Below are 22,134 nucleotides of genomic sequence, written 5' to 3'. Positions count from 1 at the left end.
GGATGGTGGGGGGCAGCCCCTGCCTGCCCTGGTGGCCTCAGACACCAGATTTGGGGTTGTTTTCTTGAAAACTGAGTTTATTAGAAAAGATGTGTCAACTCCAACATGTCAGGTGCCAATCTCCCCTCAGAACCCCCCTGCCCCACACAGCACCCACGGCAGGAGGAGCTTCACTGAACTGTCCCCCAGAGCCGTGAGGGGCAAAGGCTCTCCCCCAGCCTCCAGTTTGGTGTGGTTGTAGCAGAATCAGATCATCCACTGGTCCTGATCCTGCTCTGTCCCCTCCATGTCCACCTGGGAAAGAAAGAGGTTTGAGATCTTGCACCAGAGTGAGAACCCAACAGAGGGAGGGAAGGAGAGAAGACAGCCCCTGGAGCTCATGCTCAGGGTTTCACACTACTTACCTCATTGATCTCCCCATCATCAGGAGACTCATTATAATCATTCATCTCATCCATATCCTGCATGTCCTCATCATCTTCTGAGTCCTCTTCGCTGTCTTCATCATCTTCATCATCCTCCTCCTCCTCCTCATCATAGTGCTGTGGACATAACAGCTCCAGCAACCCCCTCTGCCCCTCAAGCCCTGTGGTAACCCCTCGCTTCCCTGCCCACACACCCACCTCGGATGCTGGCTTTCCTATGGGCACCAAGTTGTTGTCCTTTTCAGCAATGCTCTGGAGCTGGGGAAGGCAGAGAGGCGGGTGAGCACCCTGACAGCTCCATGGTACCCCAGCAAACAGGGCCCTCGGGCTCAGCTGCTGCCTTGTGTCGCTTCCTGACCACGTCCAATTGCAGCCCGAGTCCTGCTGCCTCCCTGGCAGCCCCCAGCCAAGCAGGGAAGAGCAGCTACAGACTCCTGCCCGAGCACGCTGGCTCCTGGCAGGGTCCCAGTGCCACTCGGGGGCTGAGAGAGTTCCAGGTGTCCCCTTGTGTGGCAGGAGGAGCTCAGACACAAAGCTTATGCATTTCTTTATCAAAAAAGAACCAGATCTCAGACATCTGATCAGCCAGATGAACAAACCACAGCAGATAATTAAAGCTCAATTAAAATATGTCAGCACCTCCCACCCAGAGGGACTTGGAACCTCTTCTAAGTGCTGGGGTTTTAATTGATTTAAACTTTATTATTTAATTATAAAAACTTAATTACTGCTTGTTTTTTTTTAAACTTTAATCAAATAGATGTTCTTTCCCCCATACTCAGGGGCACTGCAGCGCCAAACCAGGCTCACAGCACAAACACTTGTCACTTACCAGGATCAGAAATTGCTCCTCGCCTCCCTCGGGAGATTAGTTAATTCATTAATTGGGAGCTGGTGCCGGAGCCTCGGTTCAGCAGCAGCTTATTAATTAACCCCCACACAGCAAACGGGGAGCTCCGGTAACAGCCCGCCCGAGCCAGTGAGACACATGGATGATGGACACGAGAGCAGCGGTGCCCGAGCCGGTACAGGCAGATGCAGCACCGGCACAGGGACCGGCACAGAACGCTGAAGCAGGGGCACGGCCGGTGAACAGGAGCGATGCACCGGAGGAGCCCCGTGTGCCGGGACACGCGTGAACCCCCACCCGGGCACTGAAACGAGCACCGCGGCCGTGCCCGCTGGAGGAGCGGGGGCCGCTCCCCCGCCCCGAACCCGTTCCCGGCCTCCGGATACCCGGCCCCGCATCTCCCCCCGCCCCGGCGCCCACCCAGGCCTGGTGCTGCTGCTCCTGCTGCTGCAGCTCGGTCTCGTCAACGCACGGCCGGTCGAGGTTGAACCAGAGGGACTCGGTGAGGCGGGGCAGGAGCGAGGGGAACAGCGTGGACATGGCAGGAGCACCGGCAGCAGCGCCAGGCCGGCGCCGGCCGCCGAGCCGGAAGTGGAGTCCGACCCGGAAGCAGTTACAGCGCGCGGAGCATGCGCAGAGGGAGGGCGGTGATGGCCGGCGGGCCCGGGCCCTCAGGAGGAAGAATGGGTGGGCGTGGCCTGGGGCGGGGCTGGGGGCGGGGCGGAGCCTGATTGACAGGTGGGGGCTGAGTCTGGGGCGCTCGTGACCACCCCCAGAGACGGCGGTGACCCCAGTGAGGGGGTATTTGTGATCCCCACGGAATATCAGTGACTAATGGCGGGTATGTGACCCCCCACGGGTACCAGTGGCCCCAGGGGGAGGTATCTGTGATCCTCATGGGGTATCTGCTCCTTTGTGGGCAGCTGGCATCCATGGCTGGGGGTCTCTGTCATCTGTGCTGTGAGGGGGTATCTGCGACCCCATAGGGTGTGTCTTTTCCCCTCCTCAGGGCACCTGTGACCCCCGGGGCATGTCTGCACCCCCCCATCATGGGTGATCTTGGAAGTATCTGCATCTTCCAGGGTATCTTCCCTCCCTCCCTCCTCAAGGCATGTCCCACACTGGAGAGTTTCTGTCCCTCCCGAGCCACAGGTGACTGCTCTCCCCCAGGGCATCTGGTCCCCTCTCCATGGGGCATCTGTGATCCCCTGCAGTACCTGTAATTCCATGAGGGGTATTTGCCTCTACCCTGTGGCCATCGGTGACCCCACAGGGGTTCCTGCCCCCACCAGCAACATCTCTTACTCACTGTGGTGCTCCCCCCCAGTCACTCACAGGGACCCGATGGTGTTGGGGGCCAGGTCCTGCCCCTTGTGCTGGTGTCAGGGAATCGGGCCACCTCCCACAGGAGGGAAGGAAAAACAGCCATAGGTGGATTTTGGCTGGTGCTGGCCCCAGCCTGGCGCCAGGAGGATGAATCCCAGCTGCATGTGGGGTTGGTGGTGGGCCAGGATATGTAGGAGTGTCAATCCAGGACACAGCAGGGTGCCAGGGCAGGGTGCACTGCCTCCTCCATGCCCTCAGTGCTGTCCAATCTGCTGCATTCCCACATCCCGTGATCCGTGGCCAAGGGTTGCACCACGATCTTTGAGATGAGCTGTGCTTGTCCCACGGCACCTGGAGCCCAGCAGCCCCCCAGGTAAGAGCCCCGACCCCTGGCACCCCCCAGGTAAGATCCCTGGCCCCACTGTTGGTGGCAGCGACCACGTGCTGCCGCACTTCCACACGCACAGTGGGGGACTTTGTCCCCGCTGTCACCGCGTGTCTCAGTGCTGCCGTCCTGACCTGCTGTCGCCCCGGCAGAGCGATGGCAGCAGTGTTGGCTCTGCTGGTGCTGGTGGCCTGGCCAGTTCCTGCCACAGCAGTGACGCAGGACTCTCTGCTCAATGTCTGCATGGACGCCAAGCACCACAAAACAGAGCCTGGCCCTGAGGGGCAGCTCTATGGGCAGGTACGGTCCTCATCCACTGCACCAGCACACGCTGGTGTCACTTGCTGGGGGGTCACCAGGATGGAGGCTGGGGGGCTCTCTGCTCCGACATGAATTCCATCACCCAGTGTCACCCAGCCATGGGCACTAGCGCTTTCCCTGGACCCACAGCAGGTCCCAGCTGAGCCCTGGTGGGTCCTGATGGGTCCCAGCTGAGCCCAGGCTGCCCCGGTGCAGTGTGTCCTCTGGAAGGACAATGCCTGCTGCACTGCCAACACCAGTTTGGAAGCCCACCAGGACCAGTCCTACCTGTACAACTTCAACTGGGACCACTGTGGGGTCATGCCGGAGAAGTGCAAGCGCCACTTCATCCAGGACACGTGTCTCTACGAGTGCTCCCCTAACCTGGGGCCATGGATCGACCAGGTAGGTGCAGACCTCCCCTCACCCACCCACCAGGATCCCTGGGGTGAACTGGGGGAAACTGGGGGCCCTGCAGGCAGACAACAGCTGGCGGAAGGAGCGGATCCGGGATGTGCCACTGTGCCGGGAGGACTGTGATCAGTGGTGGGAGGATTGCCAGGATGCTGTCACCTGCAAGGTCAACTGGCACAAGGGCTGGAACTGGACTACAGGTGAATAGGGGTTGTGGGGCACCCCCCATCACGCCTCAACCCTCCTGTGAGTCTCCAGTCACCCTCCATCTTGCTGTAGGGGAGGTTGTGTCCCCCATCCGTGGTTGCTGTGAGTGGGTCCAGGGGTGTGAGGGTCCCCATGGGGTGGGGGTAGCAGCCAGGTGGGAATCCCCTGTGGATGTGCGTGGGTCAGGGGGGTGTGAGGGTCTTCATGGGGTGTGGGGTGATGTGGTGGTAGACCCTGTACCACCTTGAGGTCAACTCAAGTCTTCCCCAGCAATGCCAGTGGGACCCATTTGCACCCCATGCACAGGAGAACCACACCTGTTTTACAAACCCCTTCACCCACTTCACCCCCTGCCTGCCCCCAGGCACCAACCACTGTCCCAGGGGTGCCATGTGCCAGAAGTTCAAGTTTGTGTTCCCCACGGCGGCTGCACTCTGCGAGCAGATCTGGTCTGGCTCCTACCGCTACACGTCCCACCACCGTGGCAGCGGTCGCTGCATCCAGATGTGGTTCGATCCCACACAGGGGAACCCCAATGTCGCTGTCGCCCAATATTATGCCCGTGGCGATGCTCCCCCAAACTCCCCGCTCTCCATCTTGCTGTCCCTGCTGCCCCTCACGCTCCTGACCCTGCTCTGAGCAGGAGAGGCTGCAGGCAGGAGCAGGCAGTAGATGGTCACCAGGCTGCCTTGTGCCTTCCCATGGGATATCCTCAAGCTGTGTCCCCTCCAGGCATGTGGCTCATGAATAAACACTCCTGCCCTCTGCTTGGTGTTGGGGTGCTGTGGGACTGAGGGTTGGGGCAGCAATAGGATGGTTGAGGGACGTGGGGGTGTCTGATCATCAGATCCTGCTTCTGGTGAGGAGATGAAATAGACATCACTCCCATTCATTTCTCCCGACCAACCTGGCTACCCAGCACTGGCTCCCCCAAACCCAGGTGAAGTAGAAGGCATGGAGCTGCCTTCCACTGGGGCTCAGGGGAATGGGATCACTGAATGTGTCCTAGCACCTGACATGGATCCAGGGCTCTGGGCGTCACTGACATCCTGGGGTGCACAGGACAAGACTGGGAAAAAAAGGGAGGACATCCTGGGGACCCTGAGGTGGGAGCATGGCTGTCAAGGGAGTTCTGCCGGCCCAGAGCCCATTCCAAAGGTCCCTTTCCCCATATGTTCTGAGTTCCCAGCTGTGGGTTGGCATCGTCCCGACCTCTGGGCCATGGAGAAGTCCCCGGTTTTGGTGGCAAAACCGGGTCGTGCTCCCAACTTCAGCCCGTGGCCCCAGCCCTGCCCCACTGTGGCACCCGTTCCCCCAGTGCCCGGCTCCCCGGTATTTTCACACTGCCGGTGCCTTCATACCACCGTGCCCGCGCCCTTCCCTTCGGGTACGCCCCTGGGTACCCCCAATCTCCTGCTGCTTGTCGCCCTGGTGTCCGCCTCTCGATCAGACCCCCCTGCTACCCCCCTGAACCTCCTACCCACTGGCCCCGGATTTGCCCCGGTGCCTCTCGCGGTGCGGTCCCCACGACCCCACCAGTGCTCCCCCGTTAGCTCACTGGTGCTTCCCCAAGCTTCCCCCTGCTTCTGCCCCAGGATTCCCTCCGGTGCCCCCCTCGACCCCCGCGGGTCCCCACCCGCGATCGCCCCTCCCGGTGGCCGCCCCGGGATCTCCCGCCGTGGGCCCCTGGGTACCCCCGGGGGTGCCCCCCTCTTGCCCACGGTGCCCCCAACCCTCGAAGCCCTGGCCTGTTCCCTGGATGCCCCCGTCCCCCACCTTTCCCCGCCCCGGTGCCCGCCCCCCTGCTCCCCCCTCCCCCTCAGAGCGCGGCCCCGCGGCGCGGCCCCGGTGGCGGAGCATGGCGGGCACGGGGGGCGCGGGAGGAGCGGCCCCGGTACCGGTGCCCCCCTGGTACCACCGGGACCTGAGCCGGGCGGCGGCCGAGGAGCAGCTGGCGCGGGCCGGGCGGGACGGCAGCTTCCTGGTGCGGGACAGCGAGAGCGTGGCGGGGGCCTACGCACTGTGCCTGCTGTGAGTGGGCTTCGGGCGGGCGGCTGCCGGGGGCACACCCGCGAGGTACCGGGGCGGCACAGGGGGAGATCCGGGAGCGGCCATCGGGGTGACGGGAGGGGGTGCACCGGCCGGGGACCGGCGCAGGGCCGGGGGAGCTGCGGAGGCACGGGCAGGGCGTCGCGGGGAGGACCCGGGGCGACCCTGGGGGAGCAGCAGCGGGGAGCTTGGGGAAGCACCGGCGAAGTACCGCCGGAGCTTTGGGGGGGATCCCGGGAGAAACGGGACGGGGTACCGGGGCGATTCGGCGGCGTAGGAGTGGAGTGTTCAGGGGCGCACCGCAGGGGCCTCGGGGATGGTCCGAGGAGAGCGGGGAGGCGGGGGTGGGTCCTGGGCGAGCAGCGGGGAGGATTTGGGAGAGCACCAGCGAGGTACCGGGGTAACACTGGGGCGTCATGGGGGTCACTGCAGGGATTCGGGGGAACACTGTGGTACACAGGGCGAGTGTCCAGGGAAGCATTGGCAGAGAACCGGGAAGAACAGTGGGAGAGGCACCGAGGGCGGGAGCGGGGGGGCGCCAAGGAAGCATTGGCAGGGGAAGCATTGGGGATCACTGGAAAGGATCCAGGGGAGCACGCAGAGAGCACTGGGGATGCCAGCACGAAGAGGGCAACAGGCAGAGTGGGGACCCACCTGGGGGGATACAGCAGACATGGGGGTCACCAGTACCATGTGGGTTGTTAGGAATTTGGGCCCAGGGAGACTGGGACAGCTCTGGTCAGTGGGTGCTGAGAGGGCACAGATGTGAGGAGACCTGGGGGTTCGGAGGGACACTGGCACTTCTGGGACACAGGGCACCAGGGGAATGTCACCTGCTCTGGCCTGGGTGTCCCAGAAGACAAGACACCAACAGACTCTGGAGGGGCTGGGGATCTGTGGGTGCTGGGGGTGGTACCGGGCTGGCTCCAGGGGGGCTATGACAGCCACCCTTGCTACCATGGGGGTCTATGAGATGGACAGCCTGGGCCCTACCCCACACTCTTGGGGTCCCTGAGCCTACCCATGGCACTGGGGGTCCCCAACCTGGGGAAGGGGAACAGCTCTGTGACCTTGAGTTGTGCCATGGAAATCCATGGCTCCCAGCTTGTGCCAGGTCACAGGTGAGTGCTGACAGCCCTTGGGGTCCTGAAATGCCTTTGCCCAGTGGTGCACCCTAGCACCCCACCATACCTGGGGCCTCTGGCACCTTGTGCTGATGATATTCCATGTGCTGCAATGCTTCTGGGAACTCCTGGGGCTTGCCACTGCCTCTGCTTGAGGCTGACTACCTGTACCAGCATCTGGACCTTGATGTGGTTGTGGGGTGGTGGTGAGGGCACTTGAACTCAAAAGCTTTTCTGTGCCCTGAGAGCCTGTGGGAGAACTGTGAGTACACTGGGAGCTGGCCTGCCCTGGCCTGGGGTTGCTGTGTGCTGGTGCCACGTGCAGGTGCCAGGCATGCAGCCTCCTTGGTGGGATGGTTGTCCTTCCCTGTGGACAGTGGCAAATGCAGTTTCCCAGCCATGTGGGCATAGCATGGCTCTGGGCACCGGCTCTCTACCACAAATCTGGGCTGGCGAGCAGCACTAGGCACAGCCCTGGGAGAGCACATTATTCTGGCACCTAATGGTGCCATATGGCTGGGGGGCATTGTGGTGCCAGTGTGGGTAACGGGGCTACAGACAGCATCATGGTGCAGGTGCCTGGGTAAGGTGTGTCTGTCGCTGATGTCTCAGTGCCTGGTGAGGAGGCCATGGGTGCCACACGGCTGGGCTGTGGGACTGGGACCATGCAGCATGGCAAAGCCCGTCGTGGGGATGCCAGGCTGGGAGGCTGCACCGTAACAAGTACTATTGGGAGTCCCTGGTGCTGTGATCTCACCAGGCATCCCTGTTGTCAGTGAATGGGTGGACAGGGCTGCGGGGCTATTGGCCCAGCTATTGCTGGGGCCCTAAAAATAGCTGCAGGGTCAGAAGGAGGAAAGGGAACTGCAGCGGGATCCCAGCAGTGTCGGCTTCCTTTAACCCTCCCGCCGGTGCGCCGTGGACTCACTGGGCTGGATGTGGCACACCAGGACATCTCACTGTGCCCTCACCACGGCACACTGGGGTGTCACACTTGCGGCCTCAGGGTGGCATATTGGGGCATCACCGGAACTCACAGTTCCAGCTGGCATATGGCAGTGGCATCCCAGGGCATGCTGACATCCCTGGTTGGTGAGCAGTGCCAGTGGGGACAGTCCTGGTGTGGTGTCCCACAGGAGCGCGGGGGCTTGGAGCTTCCGTCCCAGCTCACGGCCAGTTCATGGGGACACCAGTGCCAGGGTGGTGCCAGTGGGCACACAGTATCCCCCTTGCCAGCATGCCCACATCCCATTCTTGGTGGAGTAGGGTACCAGAGAGCAGTGGGGATACGGGGTGCCCACTGTGCTGCTGGCAGGGCTGTGGCAGGGTGCTGGCTGTGCGTCAGAGACGGCAGGGGAGTCCTGTGGCTCCTGCATAAAGGCTCTTTGTACCCAAGCCCGGTGCTCTCTGGCCCCCCCCTCCCGTCATTGCTTACCAAAATAGCAGCCGACAACGGTGCAGGACTGGGCAGCCAGGGGGCCCTGCAGTCCCCCTCCACAGTACCACCCCCGGTGCTGTGTGTCCCTCCAGCCCCCTGTCAGTTATCCATAGAGAGCCCCTTGATATCATCCACAGCTGAGGTTCCTCCTAAGGGTCCTGCTCCTTGCCCCTCCAATCTTGAGTTCCACTTACTGGTGCTGTGCTGGGGTTCCTCTTGCATCCCCTTCACACCTCCACTGGTGTTTCTGCAATGGAGACCCCAATTGTGTATTAGGACTTCCCACCAAGACCCTTTATGCTACTTGCATAGCATACTGGTTTGGGGGTGTCTCTTTGTGCCCCCCCCCCCGCCATCCCACCAGCTGGGATTCTCCCACAGACTTGAGCTGGGAACCCCTGATCCTCTCACCCACAGCAGCATTTTCCATACAGCCCCCCCCAAGGTGGATTCCCATTCAGCTCCCCCTACCACTTGGAGGGCTCTCCATGGCCCCACCCTCCCAGTGACCCCTGGCCGGGCATTGGGGCACCTGGGAAGATCCCAGTGGTGCTGGAGGTCATGCCCTGCAGGGGAGGCAGGAGAAATGGGGTACCTGCCACTGCAGGGAGCATGGTGGCACCAGGGTAACCAGAACTGAACTGTAGGATGACACCAGGGGACGTGACAGCGTGGCATAGGATGTGAGGGCATGGCATCCTGTCCAGGGTCGCAGCACAGCATGGGGGGATGGATGCTGCCTTGTTCCAGTCCTTCAGCCCTGTGTCGAGCTGCCACCAGGGCAGGGGACACAGCAACTGAGTGGCCCGGGTGTGGGGACAGAAGCCTCAATGCTCATGGTGACCTCTGTGGCCAGAGCCCAGCCAAGGAGTCACTGTTCCTGCTGACAGCTGTGGAGTGGGGAGGTCTGGCAGTGCTGAGGCTCCCTGTCCCCTGGAGTCCCTGAGACAGGGAGGGGTCCCAACCCTGCTCCTTGCACCCAGTGATGTTGTCACCCCATCTCTTAGCACTGCCCGTCTCCACCTGCCATGGGATCATGTCCCTGGTTCCTGTCAGCTTCCACTGGAAAATAAATTGTTTCCTGGTGTCTTGCCTGCCAGCTCCTGCCAGCTCCTGCCTGCACCTGCCAGCTCCTGCCTGTGCTGTGGGCTGGGGACAGTGCCTCTGGCACAGACAGGCAGTGTGGCAGGGGAGCAGCACTGCCCAGGACATAGCAGTGTTGATTGTGGGGTTGGAGCAAGCAGTGGAGTCACTCTGGGACTCCCAGCACCCATCCTTTGCAAGCATTTTCTGATGGGCTTTCCTTGTCAGCTCATTGCATTCCATGGGGAACAGTGCTATTGGAGCTTCTCACTGTGGGTGCTGGTGAAGTAGGATGACTGGATGAGTACTGGGCATCCCTTTGGGGCTGGCAGGGGCCATGCAGGCAGGTGGGGGGGACACCACCCAACCCCCAGTACCCTGATGCCCTCCCCGCTGCCACAGGTTCCAGAAACACGTCCACACGTACCGCATTCTGCCAGACGAGGAGGATTTCCTGGCCGTGCAGGTGGGCAGCGCGGGCATGGGACACCCTCTGGCTCATGGGCAGTGGGGGATCTCCAGCTCAGCAGCGCTCAGTGTTGACCTTGTGCTGTGAGTTTGTCCATCTCTCTGGCTGTGCTGGGTGGCTGTGCTGGGCTCAGCCCTGGCCCAGTGCCACGTGTGTGCCCGGCTGTGCCGGATGGCTTGGCTGTGCCCATCTTGGCTGGCTGTGGCACTGGGTATTTTTAGAGCAACAGAGCCCTCTTTGTGCTGGCCAGGCGGGCAGGAAAAGCTGCCCCTGGGAGGGAGGAAGCTGAGGGACGGCTGCTGCCTGCACCCTGTCAGCCTGCCTACCAGCCCTGCAGGCCCCGTTGCAATGGGCACTGGTCCCCACCATGGGGCTGTGGGGTCAGCCCCCCATCCTGCACGGTGGCATCTCTGCACAGGAGGATCCCTGCATGGGAGTCTCTGCATGAGGAGGTCCCTGCATGGGGGTCCCTTCATGGGAACATCCCTGCATGGTGGCAACTCTGCATGAGGGGATCCTTGCATGGTGTTATCCCTGCCTGGGGGTCCCTGCATGGTGGTATCCCTGCCTGGGGAGATTCCTGTTTGGGGACATCCTGCATGGTGGCATCCCTGCATGGCGGGTTTCCCTGCTTGATGGTGTCTCCACCTGGGGGGGATCCGGTAATGCTGGCTGCAGGTGCTGATGGTCCTGGTGTCCCCATGTCCCTGCAGACGTCACAGGGGGTGCAGGTGCGGCGCTTCAAGACGCTCAACGAGCTGATTGCCCTGTACCTGCAGCCCAACCAGGGGCTGGTCTGCACCCTGCTTTTTCCTGTTGAGAGGGAGAAAGAGAAGGAGACCGTGGAAGACAGGGACTACTCGGGTATGGCAGGTGACATGGGTGGGTGAATAGGGTCCTGAGACCCCTGGGGTGGCGGTGACTGGCCCCATCATTGCTCCATTGCAGACGGAGAGGATGAGAAGCCACCGTTGCCACCACGCTCCGGCTCCACCAGTTTCTCTGGCACCTCAGTGGGACTCAGCCCCACTGGCCTGGGACCATCTGTGCCAGAGGGACCAGTGGAGAGGTGAGTGTCCGTCTGTCTCCTGCTTGTCCCCCTGTCTGTTCCCTGCTCCTCCCTGCTGGCCCTCACCCCCTGGGTGCTCTCTGCAGCACCAATGGGCTCATCAGCATCTCCCATGAGTACCTGAAGGGCAGCTACACCCTGGACCTGGAGGCAGTGAAGGGAGGGGCCAACAGCCTCCCCCACCTCAACAAGACCCTCGTCACATCCTGCAAACGGCTGCACAGGTGAGTGCTGGACACTGGAACAGTTGGACAGATGGAAGAATGTCTGTGCCACCCAGTGAGCCAGCTCCTCTTGCCCCTCCAGTGAAGTGGACAAGGTGCTGGCAGGGCTGGAGATCCTCTCCAAGGTGTTTGACCAGCAGAGCTCCCCCATGGTCTCCAAGATCCTACAGCAGGTAAGGGGAATACGGGGACACAGCAGTGGCAACCCCCTACCATGGGTGGTGGAAAAGCCTGTGGAGAAACACCCACCACCCTGCCCCATCCCAAATTGCCAGTGGGCTCTGCCACTTAAGGTGAGGGGAAGCTCTGGGGTGGGTCTGGGGTTCACACCCCTGTGCTGGGGTATCCTGCTGGGGATTCCAGACAGCAGGGCAGAGTGGAGAGCAGGAGCTGGAGAACCTGGTGTTGAAGCTCTCTGTGCTGAAAGATTTCCTGTCCTCCATCGAGAAGAAGGTGAGGCTGAGATGCTGGGGTGGATGGCCTGATGGGGGTGTTCTGAGGGGGTCTGAATGAACTGGAGGGACTGTGGGACTGAGGGCACTGGTGGGACTGGGGCAGCTGGCAGGGATTGCTGGGCTGGTGGAGCTGAGACACTGGGGATGGGCTTGTGGGATTGAGGCACCAGTGGGACTGGGGAGGGCCAGTGGAGGGAGCCAAGTGGGGCCTTGTGGACTGTGAGGGCTGGTGGGGCTTGGAATATTGGTGGGACTGGAGGGGTTGATGGATCTAGGGGGACTGGTGGGCTCTCAGCTGACCCAGCTGGGACTCTGGCAGGCACTGAAGGCCCTGCAGGAGATGAGCTCAGCTGCTCCTGCCACCCCCCCTCAACCCCTCTCACGCAAGGCCAAGAGCATCCCAGTGCAGACCTTCGAGGTGAGCCCTACCCTACCCCCTGCCCTGCCCAGTTTTGGAGGTTTGAGGGGTTTTCAGCATCAGCTGAGTACCTCCAATGTGACACTGAGGGCACAGGACCCCCAGGTGTCTCTGGGGGAGGCCAGATGCCAAACTGGGTGCTGGGGTGTCCCCTGTGTCCTCCCTCATCCCAGTGTCCTCTGGCAGGTGAAGCTGGATATCACCCTGGGGGACCTGACCAAGATTGGGAAGTCACAGAAGTACACGCTGAGTGTGGATGTGGAAGGGGGTAAACTAGTGGTGCTGAAGAAGCAGAAGGACTCCCAGGAGGACTGGAACACCTTCACCCATGACAAGAGTGAGTGTGGAGGCGTCTCGGGGCCCCAGCACTCGTGGGATTGCCTTTGTGCTGGGGAGCATCCCTGTAAGGCTCAGTGCTGGGCTGGAAGCTGGGGAATTTCCTCATGCTCGGGGTGTCCCCATCTTGGGGGTCCCCCAAAGCATGGACTGGGGGGTGTCCAGCACCCAGCTTGGGCACCCAGCAACCTCCCACCTCTTGCCACTCCTCCCCAGTCCGGCAGCTGATCAAGTCACAGCGAGTGCAGAACAAGCTGGGAATCGTTTTTGAGAAGGAGAAGGATAAAACTCAACGGAAGGACTTTGTTTTTGTCAGTGCTCGGGTGGGTAATGCTCAGCTGGGAGCAGGTGGGGGACAAGGGGTGCATTGTAGGGCTGGGGTGGGGCAGGATTTAGCCCCTGGGCCCTGATAGGGCTCAGGGACAGGTGCTGGATACCGGTGCCTCATGGCTGGGTGATGCCCCTGGGGCAGTCCCCCATGTCCAGAAGGTGCCAGGTTTGGTTGAGCCAAAGCAGGGGGGCTGGAGAGGGTTGTGGGGAGCCCCTCTACACCCCCTCACTGCCCCCTCCTGCAGAAGCGTGAGGCTTTCTGCCAGCTCCTGCAGCTGATGAAGAACAAGCATTCTCACCAGGATGAGCCTGACATGATTTCAGTCTTCATTGGCACCTGGAACATGGGTGAGTGGGGCCAGGGACAGCTCACATTGGGGTGTCAAGGCCCTGGAGTCCCCCCTAACTGTGCTGTCCCCTCTGCAGGCAGTGTTCCTCCCCCCAAGAACATCACTTCGTGGATCACCTCCAAGGGGTTGGGCAAGACCCTGGATGAGGTGACGATGGCCATACCACACGACATCTATGTCTTCGGCACCCAGGAGAATTCTTTGGGAGACAAGGAGTGGGTGGACTTTCTGCGCACTGTCCTCAAGGACTTCACAGAAGTTGAGTACCGCCCGGTAAGAACCAGGGGGTGCAGGGCTGTGGGGTGCAGGCACTGGTGGGTAGTGGAGGTGTGTGTTTCTCAGTGTCCTGGGGGTGGCTGTGCTCTGGCTCTGTGACACTGGCTGTTCTGAGATGCTCTCATGGTGCTGGGTGGCTGTGGGTGCTCCAGGTCTGCTGACAGCAAGTATTTTGGTATGTTCTCCTGGTGCTGGGTAGCTGTGGATACTGATTGATGGTGGTGGGATTCCCTGGGCAGCAGGCCTTGTTGGGAGAGGCTGGGATGAAGCAGTAATGAGCATCCCCTGTGGACACACCAGAGGGGCCCCTAAGGCCCCAGGTAGCCCCAGTGCATGCTGACGGGGGGCTGAGGGTGCTGGTGCCCACAGGTGGCCATGCAGTCCCTGTGGAACATCAAGGTGGTGGTGCTGGTGAAGCCAGAGCACGAGAACCGCATCAGCCATGTCAGCACCTCCAGCGTCAAGACAGGGATCGCCAACACCCTAGGTAGGGGCACAGCAGGGCGTAGAGGGACACAGAGATGTGCACTGCACTGGGGGGAGTCCTGGGATGTCTGCATTATGGGGGAGATCCTTTTGTTGCATGTGTTGCATGATGAGGATTCCTGGTATGTGGGCATTGCATGGGGAGGGGTCCCAGTGTGTGTGTGTCTTGCACAAGGAGGGGTCCCATAGCACGGGTGTTTCACAAGGAGGGCTTTGTGTGCAGTGCACAGGGAAGGTTCTGGGAATGTTTGTGTTGCATGAGAAGGCCCTGGATGAGCGTGCTTTGCATGAGGGGGATTCTGTGGGGGTGCGTTTTATGAGGAGGGCTCTCAATGTGTTCTGCATGTGCCTGTGCCAGCTGGCCACGTGAGGACTGTGCCCCATCACTGTGACCTGGGGCCAGCTGAGTGTCCATCCCTCAGGTAGAATCAGGGGTTGCCGGATCCCATCCCATGTCTCCATTTCCTCACAGGGAACAAAGGCGCTGTGGGTATCTCCTTCATGTTCAATGGCACCTCCTTTGGCTTTGTCAACTGCCACCTCACCTCTGGCAATGAGAAGACGGCACGGTGAGCACCCCCACCCTGGGCTGGGCTGGGACAGAGCTGTTGCCCCTGTCCTCATGTCTGTGACACCCTGTCCCCATGTCCCCTGCTGCAGGAGGAACCAGAACTACCTGGACATCCTGCGCCTGCTCTCACTGGGGGATAAGCAGCTGAGCTCCTTTGACATCTCCCTTCGCTTCACTCACCTCTTCTGGTTCGGGGACCTCAATTACCGCCTAGACATGGACATCCAGGTCAGGGGAAGGGCTGGGTGGGGTTGGGAAGGTGGGTGAGGCTGTCAGGGTCCCTCTCCCAGCCCAGTGCCAACCCCTTTGGTGCTGCAGGAGATCCTCAACTACATCAGTCGCAAGGAGCTGGAGCCGCTGCTGAAGGTGGATCAGCTCAATCTGGAGAAGGAGAAGCACAAGGTGTTCCTGCGCTTTGGTGAGGACTGGGGGGGTCCAGGAGGGTCTAGGGCTGCAGCCCCTGTTGTCGGGACTGTCCTCACCCACTGCTGTCCCTGCAGGTGAGGAGGAGATCACCTTCCCCCCAACCTACCGCTATGAGCGAGGCTCCCGGGACACCTATGTCTGGCACAAGCAGAAGCCCACAGGGGTAGGTGCTGGGGCAGGGGGAGTCAGAGGAGTGGAGGACACCCCAGTCTGAACCCCCACCCTCTCCCCACCCCTGCCAGGTACGTACTAACGTGCCATCCTGGTGTGACCGCATCCTCTGGAAGTCCTACCCCGAGACTCATGTCAACTGCAACGCTTACGGTGAGCAGTGTGACCGCCCCCAGCACCCTTGTCCCTGTTCTGGGGATGGTCCCGCCCTCCATCCTGACTTCTTCCCCATCCCCACTGACTGCAGGGTGCACAGATGACATTGTCACCAGTGACCACTCGCCTGTCTTCGGCTCCTTTGAAGTGGGAGTGACATCCCAGTTCGTTTCCAAAAAAGGTGCCTATGCCCAAGGGGATACCTTGCTGTCCCCTGCCCCTCCATGATCCCACCTCTCCCTCTAAATAGAGAGGTCCTAGGGGGATTCCAATCCCTCGCCTCTCCATGGAGGGCTCTCCAAGTCCTCAGAGCAGGCATACATCGAGTTTGAGAGCATAGAGGCCATCGTGAAGACGTCCAGTCGCACCAAGTTTTTCATCGAGTTCTATTCTACCTGCCTGGAAGGTGAGTACTGGGAGGGCAGTGGGGGGTCCCAAAGGGCTTGAGAGGGGCCCCAGGAAGCTCATGGCATCCTGGGAGGTTCAAGGATTAATGCCATGTCCCGCTACCCCACAGAGTTCAAGAAGAGCTTTGAGAATGACAGCCAGAGCAGTGACAACATCAACTTCCTCAAGGTGCAGTGGTCATCCCGGCAGCTGCCCACGGTGAGGAGGGGCTGGGGGCTGACACGTGGGTGCTGGGGGAAACTGCAGGCAGGGAGACGCCCACTCAGTGCCAGCACCCCATTCTCTTGGCCACAGCTGAAGCCCATCCTCTCCGAGATTGAGTACCTGCAGGACCAGCACCTCTTGCTCACCGTCAAATCCCTTGACGGTTATGAGTCCTACGGTGAGTGTCCACTCCAGCACCACGCCAGCACCGGGGGTGCATGGGGTGCAGACCCCCAACCTCCCCCACTCTCACCCCCAGGGGAGTGTGTCATTGCCCTGAAGTCAATGATTGGCAGCACAGCACAGCAGTTCCTCACCTACCTGTCCCACCGTGGTGAGGAGACCGGCAACATCCGTGGCTCCATGAAGGTCCGGGTGCCCACGGAGCGCCTGGGCACCCGCGAGAGGCTCTATGGTGAGGTCCCCTCACCCCAGGGGGGACGGTGGGGACAAGACTCCACCACTGAACCCCTGTTCTCTGGCAGAGTGGATCAGCGTCGATAAGGATGAGACGACAGCCAGCAAAGGGAAGGTGCCACTAGCTGCCAGGGCCACCCAGGACAATGCCAAGTATGGGGGACAGGGCTCGGCAGGGTGGGGGGGCACCAGTTGCTGGGGGTCAGCAAGCCTCAGGGATTCACATGAGCACAAGTATTGCTCAGAGTATCCCTCTGGGTTGGTGTGTGGGATGGGACTGGGGACAGTCCTGATGCCAGTTCTGTGCCACAGAGGGTGGGGATGGGGCTCTGAAGCTCTAAATATGTTTCTGGCTGTGTTTTGGTAGCTGAACCCCATCCTGGAGGGCAGACCCCCATCCTGGGGATCTGAGCCCTGACCTGGGCTACTGAGATCCATCCCACAGGGTCTGAACCGTGTTCTGGGTGATGTGAGCCCTGTCCTGGCAGTCTGAACCTGCACTGTGGAGGTTCAAGCCTCAAGGGACACCCAATACCTCCTGTTGGCAGGTCTGCAGGGCGAAAACCCACCGGTGCTGAGCCCCTCACCACCATCCTGGCGAAGCTCCCAGAGGAGCCTGAGAAGAGCAGCACCACAGCAGCATCTCGTCCCCCTGCCCCACACCGCAGCACCCCCAGGGACGAGGCCGCCCCGAGCCGGTGAGCGAGTGTGGGCAGGGCTAGGGAGGGGGAGTGCTCTGTGGGTGCCACGCTCACCCCTGTGCCCGTAGGTCCAAGGCGGAGGCAATGCCAGAGCTGTCGGGGGGTCCCCTGAAGAACAGCTTCAACAACCCAGCATACTACGTCCTGGAGGGGGTCCCCCACCAGCTGCTGGTGCGGGGGGACCCCGGCAAGCCCCCCAAGGCCAAGGTGCAGCTGGCAGTGCAGGAGTGCTGCCAGTGCCCCTCAACGTGCTGTGGTGGCGAGAGCGATGAGGAAGAGGACCTCGGCACCCTCAACCTGCCACCGCCGGATTTTCCCCCACCGCCACTGCCACGGGAGCTGGAGCTCCCCCCAAACACCTTCTTCAGCACCACGAAGGAGCTGCTGGTGTCCACTGGGTGTGAGGACCCAAAACCCCACCCTGCTGCCTTAGGAGAGGCTCCCCTGCCTAAACCTCACCCCCGGCCAGCCCCAGCCACCAGGGCTGGTTTTGGGATGGAGGGGGCTGCTGGGACGCCTGTTACCGGGGGGCTGCCTGCGGTTGGGGGGCTGCCCACTCCTGGCGGCCTGCCGGGAGGGCTGCTGGATGACCGCTCCTGCTCAGTGTTGCAGATGGCCAAGACGCTGAGTGAGGTGGACTATGGGGGTGGGAAGGGGAGGGTGGTCCCCCCACCACCACTGCTGGCCAAGGGGGGGTTGCCTGCCCGCTGCCTGCACCCCGACTATGGCCACCCCCTTGCCTTCCCTCCCCATTCCATCCAGGAGAGCATCCAGGAAGACCTGGCTGAGGAGGTGGGTGATACAGGGTGGGTGGGGGTCCTCAGCACCTCAGCTGGGGCTCCCTTTAGGGTGCCCCATGGTGCTGAGGCTGTTGGGGTGCAGGTGCTGGGCCGTGGTGTGGGCACCGTGCCCGGTGTGGGCGAGTGGCTGCGGGCGCTGGGGCTGGAGCGGTACGAGGAGGGGCTGGTGCGCAATGGCTGGGATGACCTGGAGTTTCTCAGGTGAGCAGCCCCCCAGAACGGTGGGGAGGGACCCCCACCCACTCCCAGCAGCAGCCTGGCCAACCCCAGTGGGTCCATGTCTTCCCCAGGGGGTCACTGTAATACCTGGGTTCTGGGGAGGTCCGCGGGGGTGCGTCCCTTGATGGTCACCACTGTCCCTGGGGGTTCCCCACTGCCCACTGAGGGTCTCCACTTCCCCTGCAGGTCCCCACTGCCCCCAAAGGTTCTCTGCTACCCTGGAGGATGCCATTGCTCTTAGGGGTCCCTGCTGTCCCATGGGTGTCTGGGTGTCCCAGCTGCCCAAGATGTCCCCACTGCTCCCACATCCCCTTTGCCTCTCAGGATCCCCACTGCCACCTGAGGGTCACAAAACCCTGCAGCAGGGGCAGGATAGAGCCTGGGTGGGCACCCAGCAACCCGAGTGGGGGCTCTAGCACTCCCAAGTGGGGACCCCACCCGAGGTTGGGGTACCCCTCGGGGGCAGACAGCCCCATATTTGTGCTTCATTCCCAGTGACATCACAGAGGAGGACCTGGAGGAGGCTGGAGTGCTGGAGCCTGGCCACAAGCGCATCCTTCTGGAGAGCCTCCAGCTTCGCAAGTAGCTGCCGCCGCACATCCAGCAACCCATGCATCCTATGGCCCAGCATCCCAGATCCTGTGGCTGCGTATTCTGCATCCTGCAGCCCAGCACCCCAAATCCTGCAGCCCTGTATCTCAGACCTTGCAGCTACGGCCCAGCATCCTGCATCCCGCAGATGCACATCCTGGATCCCATGGCTGTGCATTTCACATCCTGCTGCCACGTATCCCGGACCCTGTGGCTCTGCATCCTGCAGCTGAGCATCCCAGATCCTGTGGCTGTGTGTCCACAGCCCAGCATCCTATGGCCACATACCCAGGGTGCCATGGATGTGCATCCCAGGTCCTGCAGCTGTGCATCCTGCAGCTGAGGATCCTTCATCCCACAGTCCCACATCCTGCATCCATTCATCCCACCGTCACCAGCAGCAAGTGGGAGCCCCACGACCTCCACAGCCCGTCCCCCACCCTGGATGCTGGGTAATGGGGTGGGAAGGGGGGTGGTGGGTCCTGGTCAGATAATTTCATATGAGGATCCCTACGGGGTGCCCTCACATTTAAGTTATTTTTTATTTATTGGGAGAAGGGATGGTGGTTGAGGTGTTTGGGGGTAACCCTTGGGATCCTGGCTCCCCCCATGACCCCTCACAGCTAGGAGGAGGAGGCTCTGAGCAAAGTCATGTCTCAACACAAGTGCCTTCATGATGGCTGGGCTGAGCTGGGCTGGGATGGGATAGGGTGGGATGGCTCAGCCAGCCCCTATAGACAGCACTAGGCACAGCTCAGAGTCCCCATCCCCAACTCTTAAGGATCCTGTCCCCACCCTGAAGGTCCCATCCCCACTGTGAGGGTTCCTGTCTCCTCCTGGGCATCCCTGTCCCCCTGAGGGTCCCTGTCCCCATCATGGATGTCCCACTCCGACCCTGGAAGATCCCCACCCAGGGGGTGCCTATCACTATCACCTTGCTGTACATCCCTTTCCCAACTCCTGTCCCTATGCTGGACATCATATCTGCACACCAGGGGTTCTACCCCACCCTGATGATCCCCATCCCTGCCCTGGATGTGCTGTCCCCACCCCTGGGGGTGCCTGTCCCCATGTCCAGGGGTTCCATCTCCACCCCAGGTGTCGGTCTCCATGACAGGAATTCCTGTTACCATTTCTGGGGGTCCCATCCCCTCCCTGGGGGTCTCTGTTCCTGTCCTATGGTTGCCTGTCCCCTATCCCTGGAGATCGTTTTCCCACCATAGGGGTCCCTGTTCCCACCCATGGAGGTGCTGCCCCATCCCCAGGGGCCCCACCCTGAGGATCCATTCCACCCAGAGGTTCTATCCCCAGGGGTCCTGTCTTCCCCATACTGGGGATTCTGTCCCCACCTGGATGGGTGTTGTCCCCACCCCTGGCATCCCTATCCCAACCGTGGGAGTCCCATTCTCACATGGCAGGGTCCCCATCCCCACTCTGGGGAGATGTCCCTATGCTGGAAGTACCATCCCCAGCCTGGCAATCCTTTCACCGCAGAGCCAGATCAGTGCCTTCCCCCAGAGCCCACCCCACACCACCAGTGCCTCTGGGGCATACCCCCACTCCCACCCAGTTTGCCCATTAGGTACTTGCTGGGTGTGCCCACCCCTCCCCAGGGCTTTTGTGTTGCCCCTGGGGGCAGTGGGGCTGGCAACCAGGTCTCCTTGTGAGTGCTCAGCCCCCAGCCTTGCCAAGTGTCCTTCCAGGAGGGTTCCCAGGGTGGGGGTCCCCAGGACAAGGGTCCTCCCGCTGTGCCTTCCCCACTGGGATGCCCCCTCCAGGCTCTTCCTGTCCCCAGGGGGATGGGGGCGATGCTACCCCCAACCCTCCAATCCCCCACTCCGGCTGAGATGAAGGATGGGCCAGGCCCCCCTGGCATCCCCCAACATCCCCCCTCTCTTACTGGGGATGTTTGGTGTGAAATTCCCCCCACTAAACCCTCAGCTCCTGTGTTTGGAGGTGTTTGGTAAATCTGGAGTGAGTTTTGTCATGTTCATGCAATGGGTATGGTGGAGCTCTCAGTGTGGGGAAAGGTCTGGGGAGGGGGACAAGATAGGGAACCAGGGGGAAGAACTGAGTCCCAGCATAATCTTTGACCCCTCCAAGCTGTCTGTACTGGTCCCAGCAAGGTGGGGACCAGGTCCCTTGTCCCCTTCTTGACCTCAGCCCACTCCCCCAATAGCCTGGCATGCACCTTGTCACCATGCCAGTGCCCCCAAGACCTTCTTCATCATCACCCCCCAAAGGGCCCCTAGAGGCCAGGGGAGCTGTGTGGGGCACCCCTCTCCTCACCCCACCCCACTTGGGGCTTCCCATGGGATGCCCCCTCATCTTCCTGCAGCTGCTCGGGGTCTTTGAGTGGGGGGCACCCAAAACAATCCCTAAGGTACTGGAGGTCTGTGGCATCACCTGGGGGGTTCTGGTGGTTTTCAGAGGTTTTGGGGATGGGACTTTGCAGCCCCCCACCCCTGAAGCCCTTGGTGGGTTGGGGTGCAGCAAGGGCTGCAGGCCAGCAGCAGCGTCAATAAATTAAGTTTAATTTGGATTAGTGGCATTTGCAAACATGGGTAATAAATTACAGAATGGTTAAAAACCAAAAGAAAAGTGGGGAACCCACCTCGGGGGGACTGGGAGGGATACAGGAGGGAACAGGGACGCGTGAATGGGCTGCCAGCATCCTCAGCGTGCCGTGAAGCCCAGCAGCACCGGTGGCTGGGTCGAGGTGCCCACCAGCACCACCCCCCTGGTTCGGGAACCCTTTGGGGGGTCACGGGGTGGTGCGGGGGGGTCCCAGCCGCACCCGTGCCAGCTCCAGCGGGAACACCCAGCCTGCTGCTGGCAAGGGGTCGTGGCTGCTCCGAGGCATCTCCCTGGCTGCTCCATCCCACAGCGGAGCCCGCGGGGGGGCACCTCACCCCCGGCAGTTCTGTCCCCATCGGCGACGCCTGCAGCAATGCAGGTGAGCGCTGAACCTCCCAGCCCTGCTTTTACCCCCCACAGTCTCCGGGGGCGGGGGGAGTGTGTCTTCTCCCTGCCAGGGTGCTGCTGGGCGGGGAATCCATGTCAGCAGGCAGGATCTGGGGGAAATCGGCCCCTCCCCACACCAAGGGGTGTCTCCGTACCGGACTCCCCGGCACTGCCCACCCTGTGGGCCCCAGAGCCCCCCCATAAAGTGCTTTCTCGCCCCCAGCCCAGTGGCACAGACCACCGAGGGGCGCATCTCCTGGGGCGATGCTGGAGCAGCCGCAGCGCCGTGGGGAGCCCCACATCTGCCCCCAACCCTGGAGTGCACCGGGAGCCCCAGCCCCGAAGGCTCTGCCAGGGGCACGCTGGCCGAGCGTGGGGGCGGTGTCCCCCGCCTCGCACCCCCATGGTCCCACAGCACCCACGGGAGTCGGTGGGAGCTGCCCCACTCCGGGTCCGTCCCATCAGCGCAGGGTCCGGGAGGCGGCGGGGGCG

General features: G+C 61.8%; 3 protein-coding genes across 4 annotated transcripts; 2 read left to right on the top strand and 1 right to left on the bottom strand.

Annotated features, from left to right (window-relative positions):
- Positions 1–59: 59 nt before the first annotated feature.
- On the bottom strand, positions 60–1,913 carry ANAPC15 (anaphase promoting complex subunit 15). Of its 2 annotated transcripts, XM_058861142.1 has the most exons (4): positions 1,696–1,897; positions 624–683; positions 405–542; positions 60–294 (listed from the first exon to the last, which is right to left on the bottom strand). In XM_058861142.1, the coding sequence occupies exons 1-4, from the start codon at positions 1,813–1,815 to the stop codon at positions 247–249; spliced, it is 366 nt and encodes a 121-aa protein (XP_058717125.1). In that variant the 5' UTR covers positions 1,816–1,897; the 3' UTR covers positions 60–246. The 2 variants fall into 2 exon arrangements, with proteins under 2 accessions (XP_058717125.1, XP_058717117.1); XM_058861134.1 differs by having other exon boundaries at positions 60–683; positions 1,696–1,913.
- An 80-nt stretch (positions 1,914–1,993) lies between these two features.
- LOC131590781 (folate receptor gamma-like) lies at positions 1,994–4,674 on the top strand. Its single transcript, XM_058861086.1, has 6 exons — positions 1,994–2,116; positions 2,860–2,974; positions 3,139–3,286; positions 3,503–3,691; positions 3,765–3,900; positions 4,272–4,674. Exons 2-6 carry the CDS (start codon positions 2,928–2,930, stop codon positions 4,544–4,546), a joined length of 795 nt encoding a protein of 264 aa, XP_058717069.1. The 5' UTR covers positions 1,994–2,116; positions 2,860–2,927; the 3' UTR covers positions 4,547–4,674.
- A 1,053-nt stretch (positions 4,675–5,727) lies between these two features.
- On the top strand, positions 5,728–22,089 carry INPPL1 (inositol polyphosphate phosphatase like 1). The gene is made up of 28 exons (XM_058844745.1): positions 5,728–5,938; positions 10,004–10,067; positions 10,784–10,934; positions 11,019–11,139; positions 11,226–11,363; positions 11,446–11,536; positions 11,727–11,816; positions 12,138–12,236; positions 12,423–12,573; positions 12,789–12,895; positions 13,148–13,250; positions 13,329–13,525; positions 13,898–14,015; positions 14,487–14,583; positions 14,675–14,813; positions 14,904–15,003; positions 15,086–15,174; positions 15,254–15,335; positions 15,430–15,519; positions 15,631–15,744; positions 15,856–15,944; positions 16,041–16,128; positions 16,210–16,365; positions 16,436–16,520; positions 16,916–17,065; positions 17,137–17,860; positions 17,951–18,069; positions 18,583–22,089. Exons 1-28 carry the CDS (start codon positions 5,766–5,768, stop codon positions 18,671–18,673), a joined length of 3,816 nt encoding a protein of 1,271 aa, XP_058700728.1. The 5' UTR covers positions 5,728–5,765; the 3' UTR covers positions 18,674–22,089.
- The last annotated feature ends 45 nt before the right edge of the window (positions 22,090–22,134 follow it).

This window comes from Poecile atricapillus, chromosome 1, assembly GCF_030490865.1.
Source record: "Poecile atricapillus isolate bPoeAtr1 chromosome 1, bPoeAtr1.hap1, whole genome shotgun sequence".
Classification (NCBI taxonomy): domain Eukaryota; kingdom Metazoa; phylum Chordata; class Aves; order Passeriformes; family Paridae; genus Poecile; species Poecile atricapillus.
Note: the sequence above shows the minus strand (reverse complement) of the source record. Positions and strands in the feature narration are given on the sequence as shown.

What these genes read in the sequence shown, in the direction of transcription:
- ANAPC15 (XM_058861134.1), bottom strand. Translation starts at nt 1,815, where the DNA reads ATGTCCACGCTGTTCCCCTCGCTCCTGCCCCGCCTCACCGAGTCCCTC. An exon ending in AGCAGCAGCACCAGGCCTGG is followed by an intron (nt 684 to 1,695) that starts GTGGGCGCCGGG and finishes TGCCTTCCCCAG; the next exon opens with CTCCAGAGCATTGCTGAAAA.
- LOC131590781 (XM_058861086.1), top strand. Translation starts at nt 2,928, where the DNA reads ATGAGCTGTGCTTGTCCCACGGCACCTGGAGCCCAGCAGCCCCCCAG. An exon ending in AGGGGCAGCTCTATGGGCAG is followed by an intron (nt 3,287 to 3,502) that starts GTACGGTCCTCA and finishes GCCCCGGTGCAG; the next exon opens with TGTGTCCTCTGGAAGGACAA. An exon ending in GGGCTGGAACTGGACTACAG is followed by an intron (nt 3,901 to 4,271) that starts GTGAATAGGGGT and finishes GCCTGCCCCCAG; the next exon opens with GCACCAACCACTGTCCCAGG.
- INPPL1 (XM_058844745.1), top strand. Translation starts at nt 5,766, where the DNA reads ATGGCGGGCACGGGGGGCGCGGGAGGAGCGGCCCCGGTACCGGTGCCC. An exon ending in TGTCAACTGCAACGCTTACG is followed by an intron (nt 15,336 to 15,429) that starts GTGAGCAGTGTG and finishes CACTGACTGCAG; the next exon opens with GGTGCACAGATGACATTGTC. An exon ending in CATCCCGGCAGCTGCCCACG is followed by an intron (nt 15,945 to 16,040) that starts GTGAGGAGGGGC and finishes TCTTGGCCACAG; the next exon opens with CTGAAGCCCATCCTCTCCGA.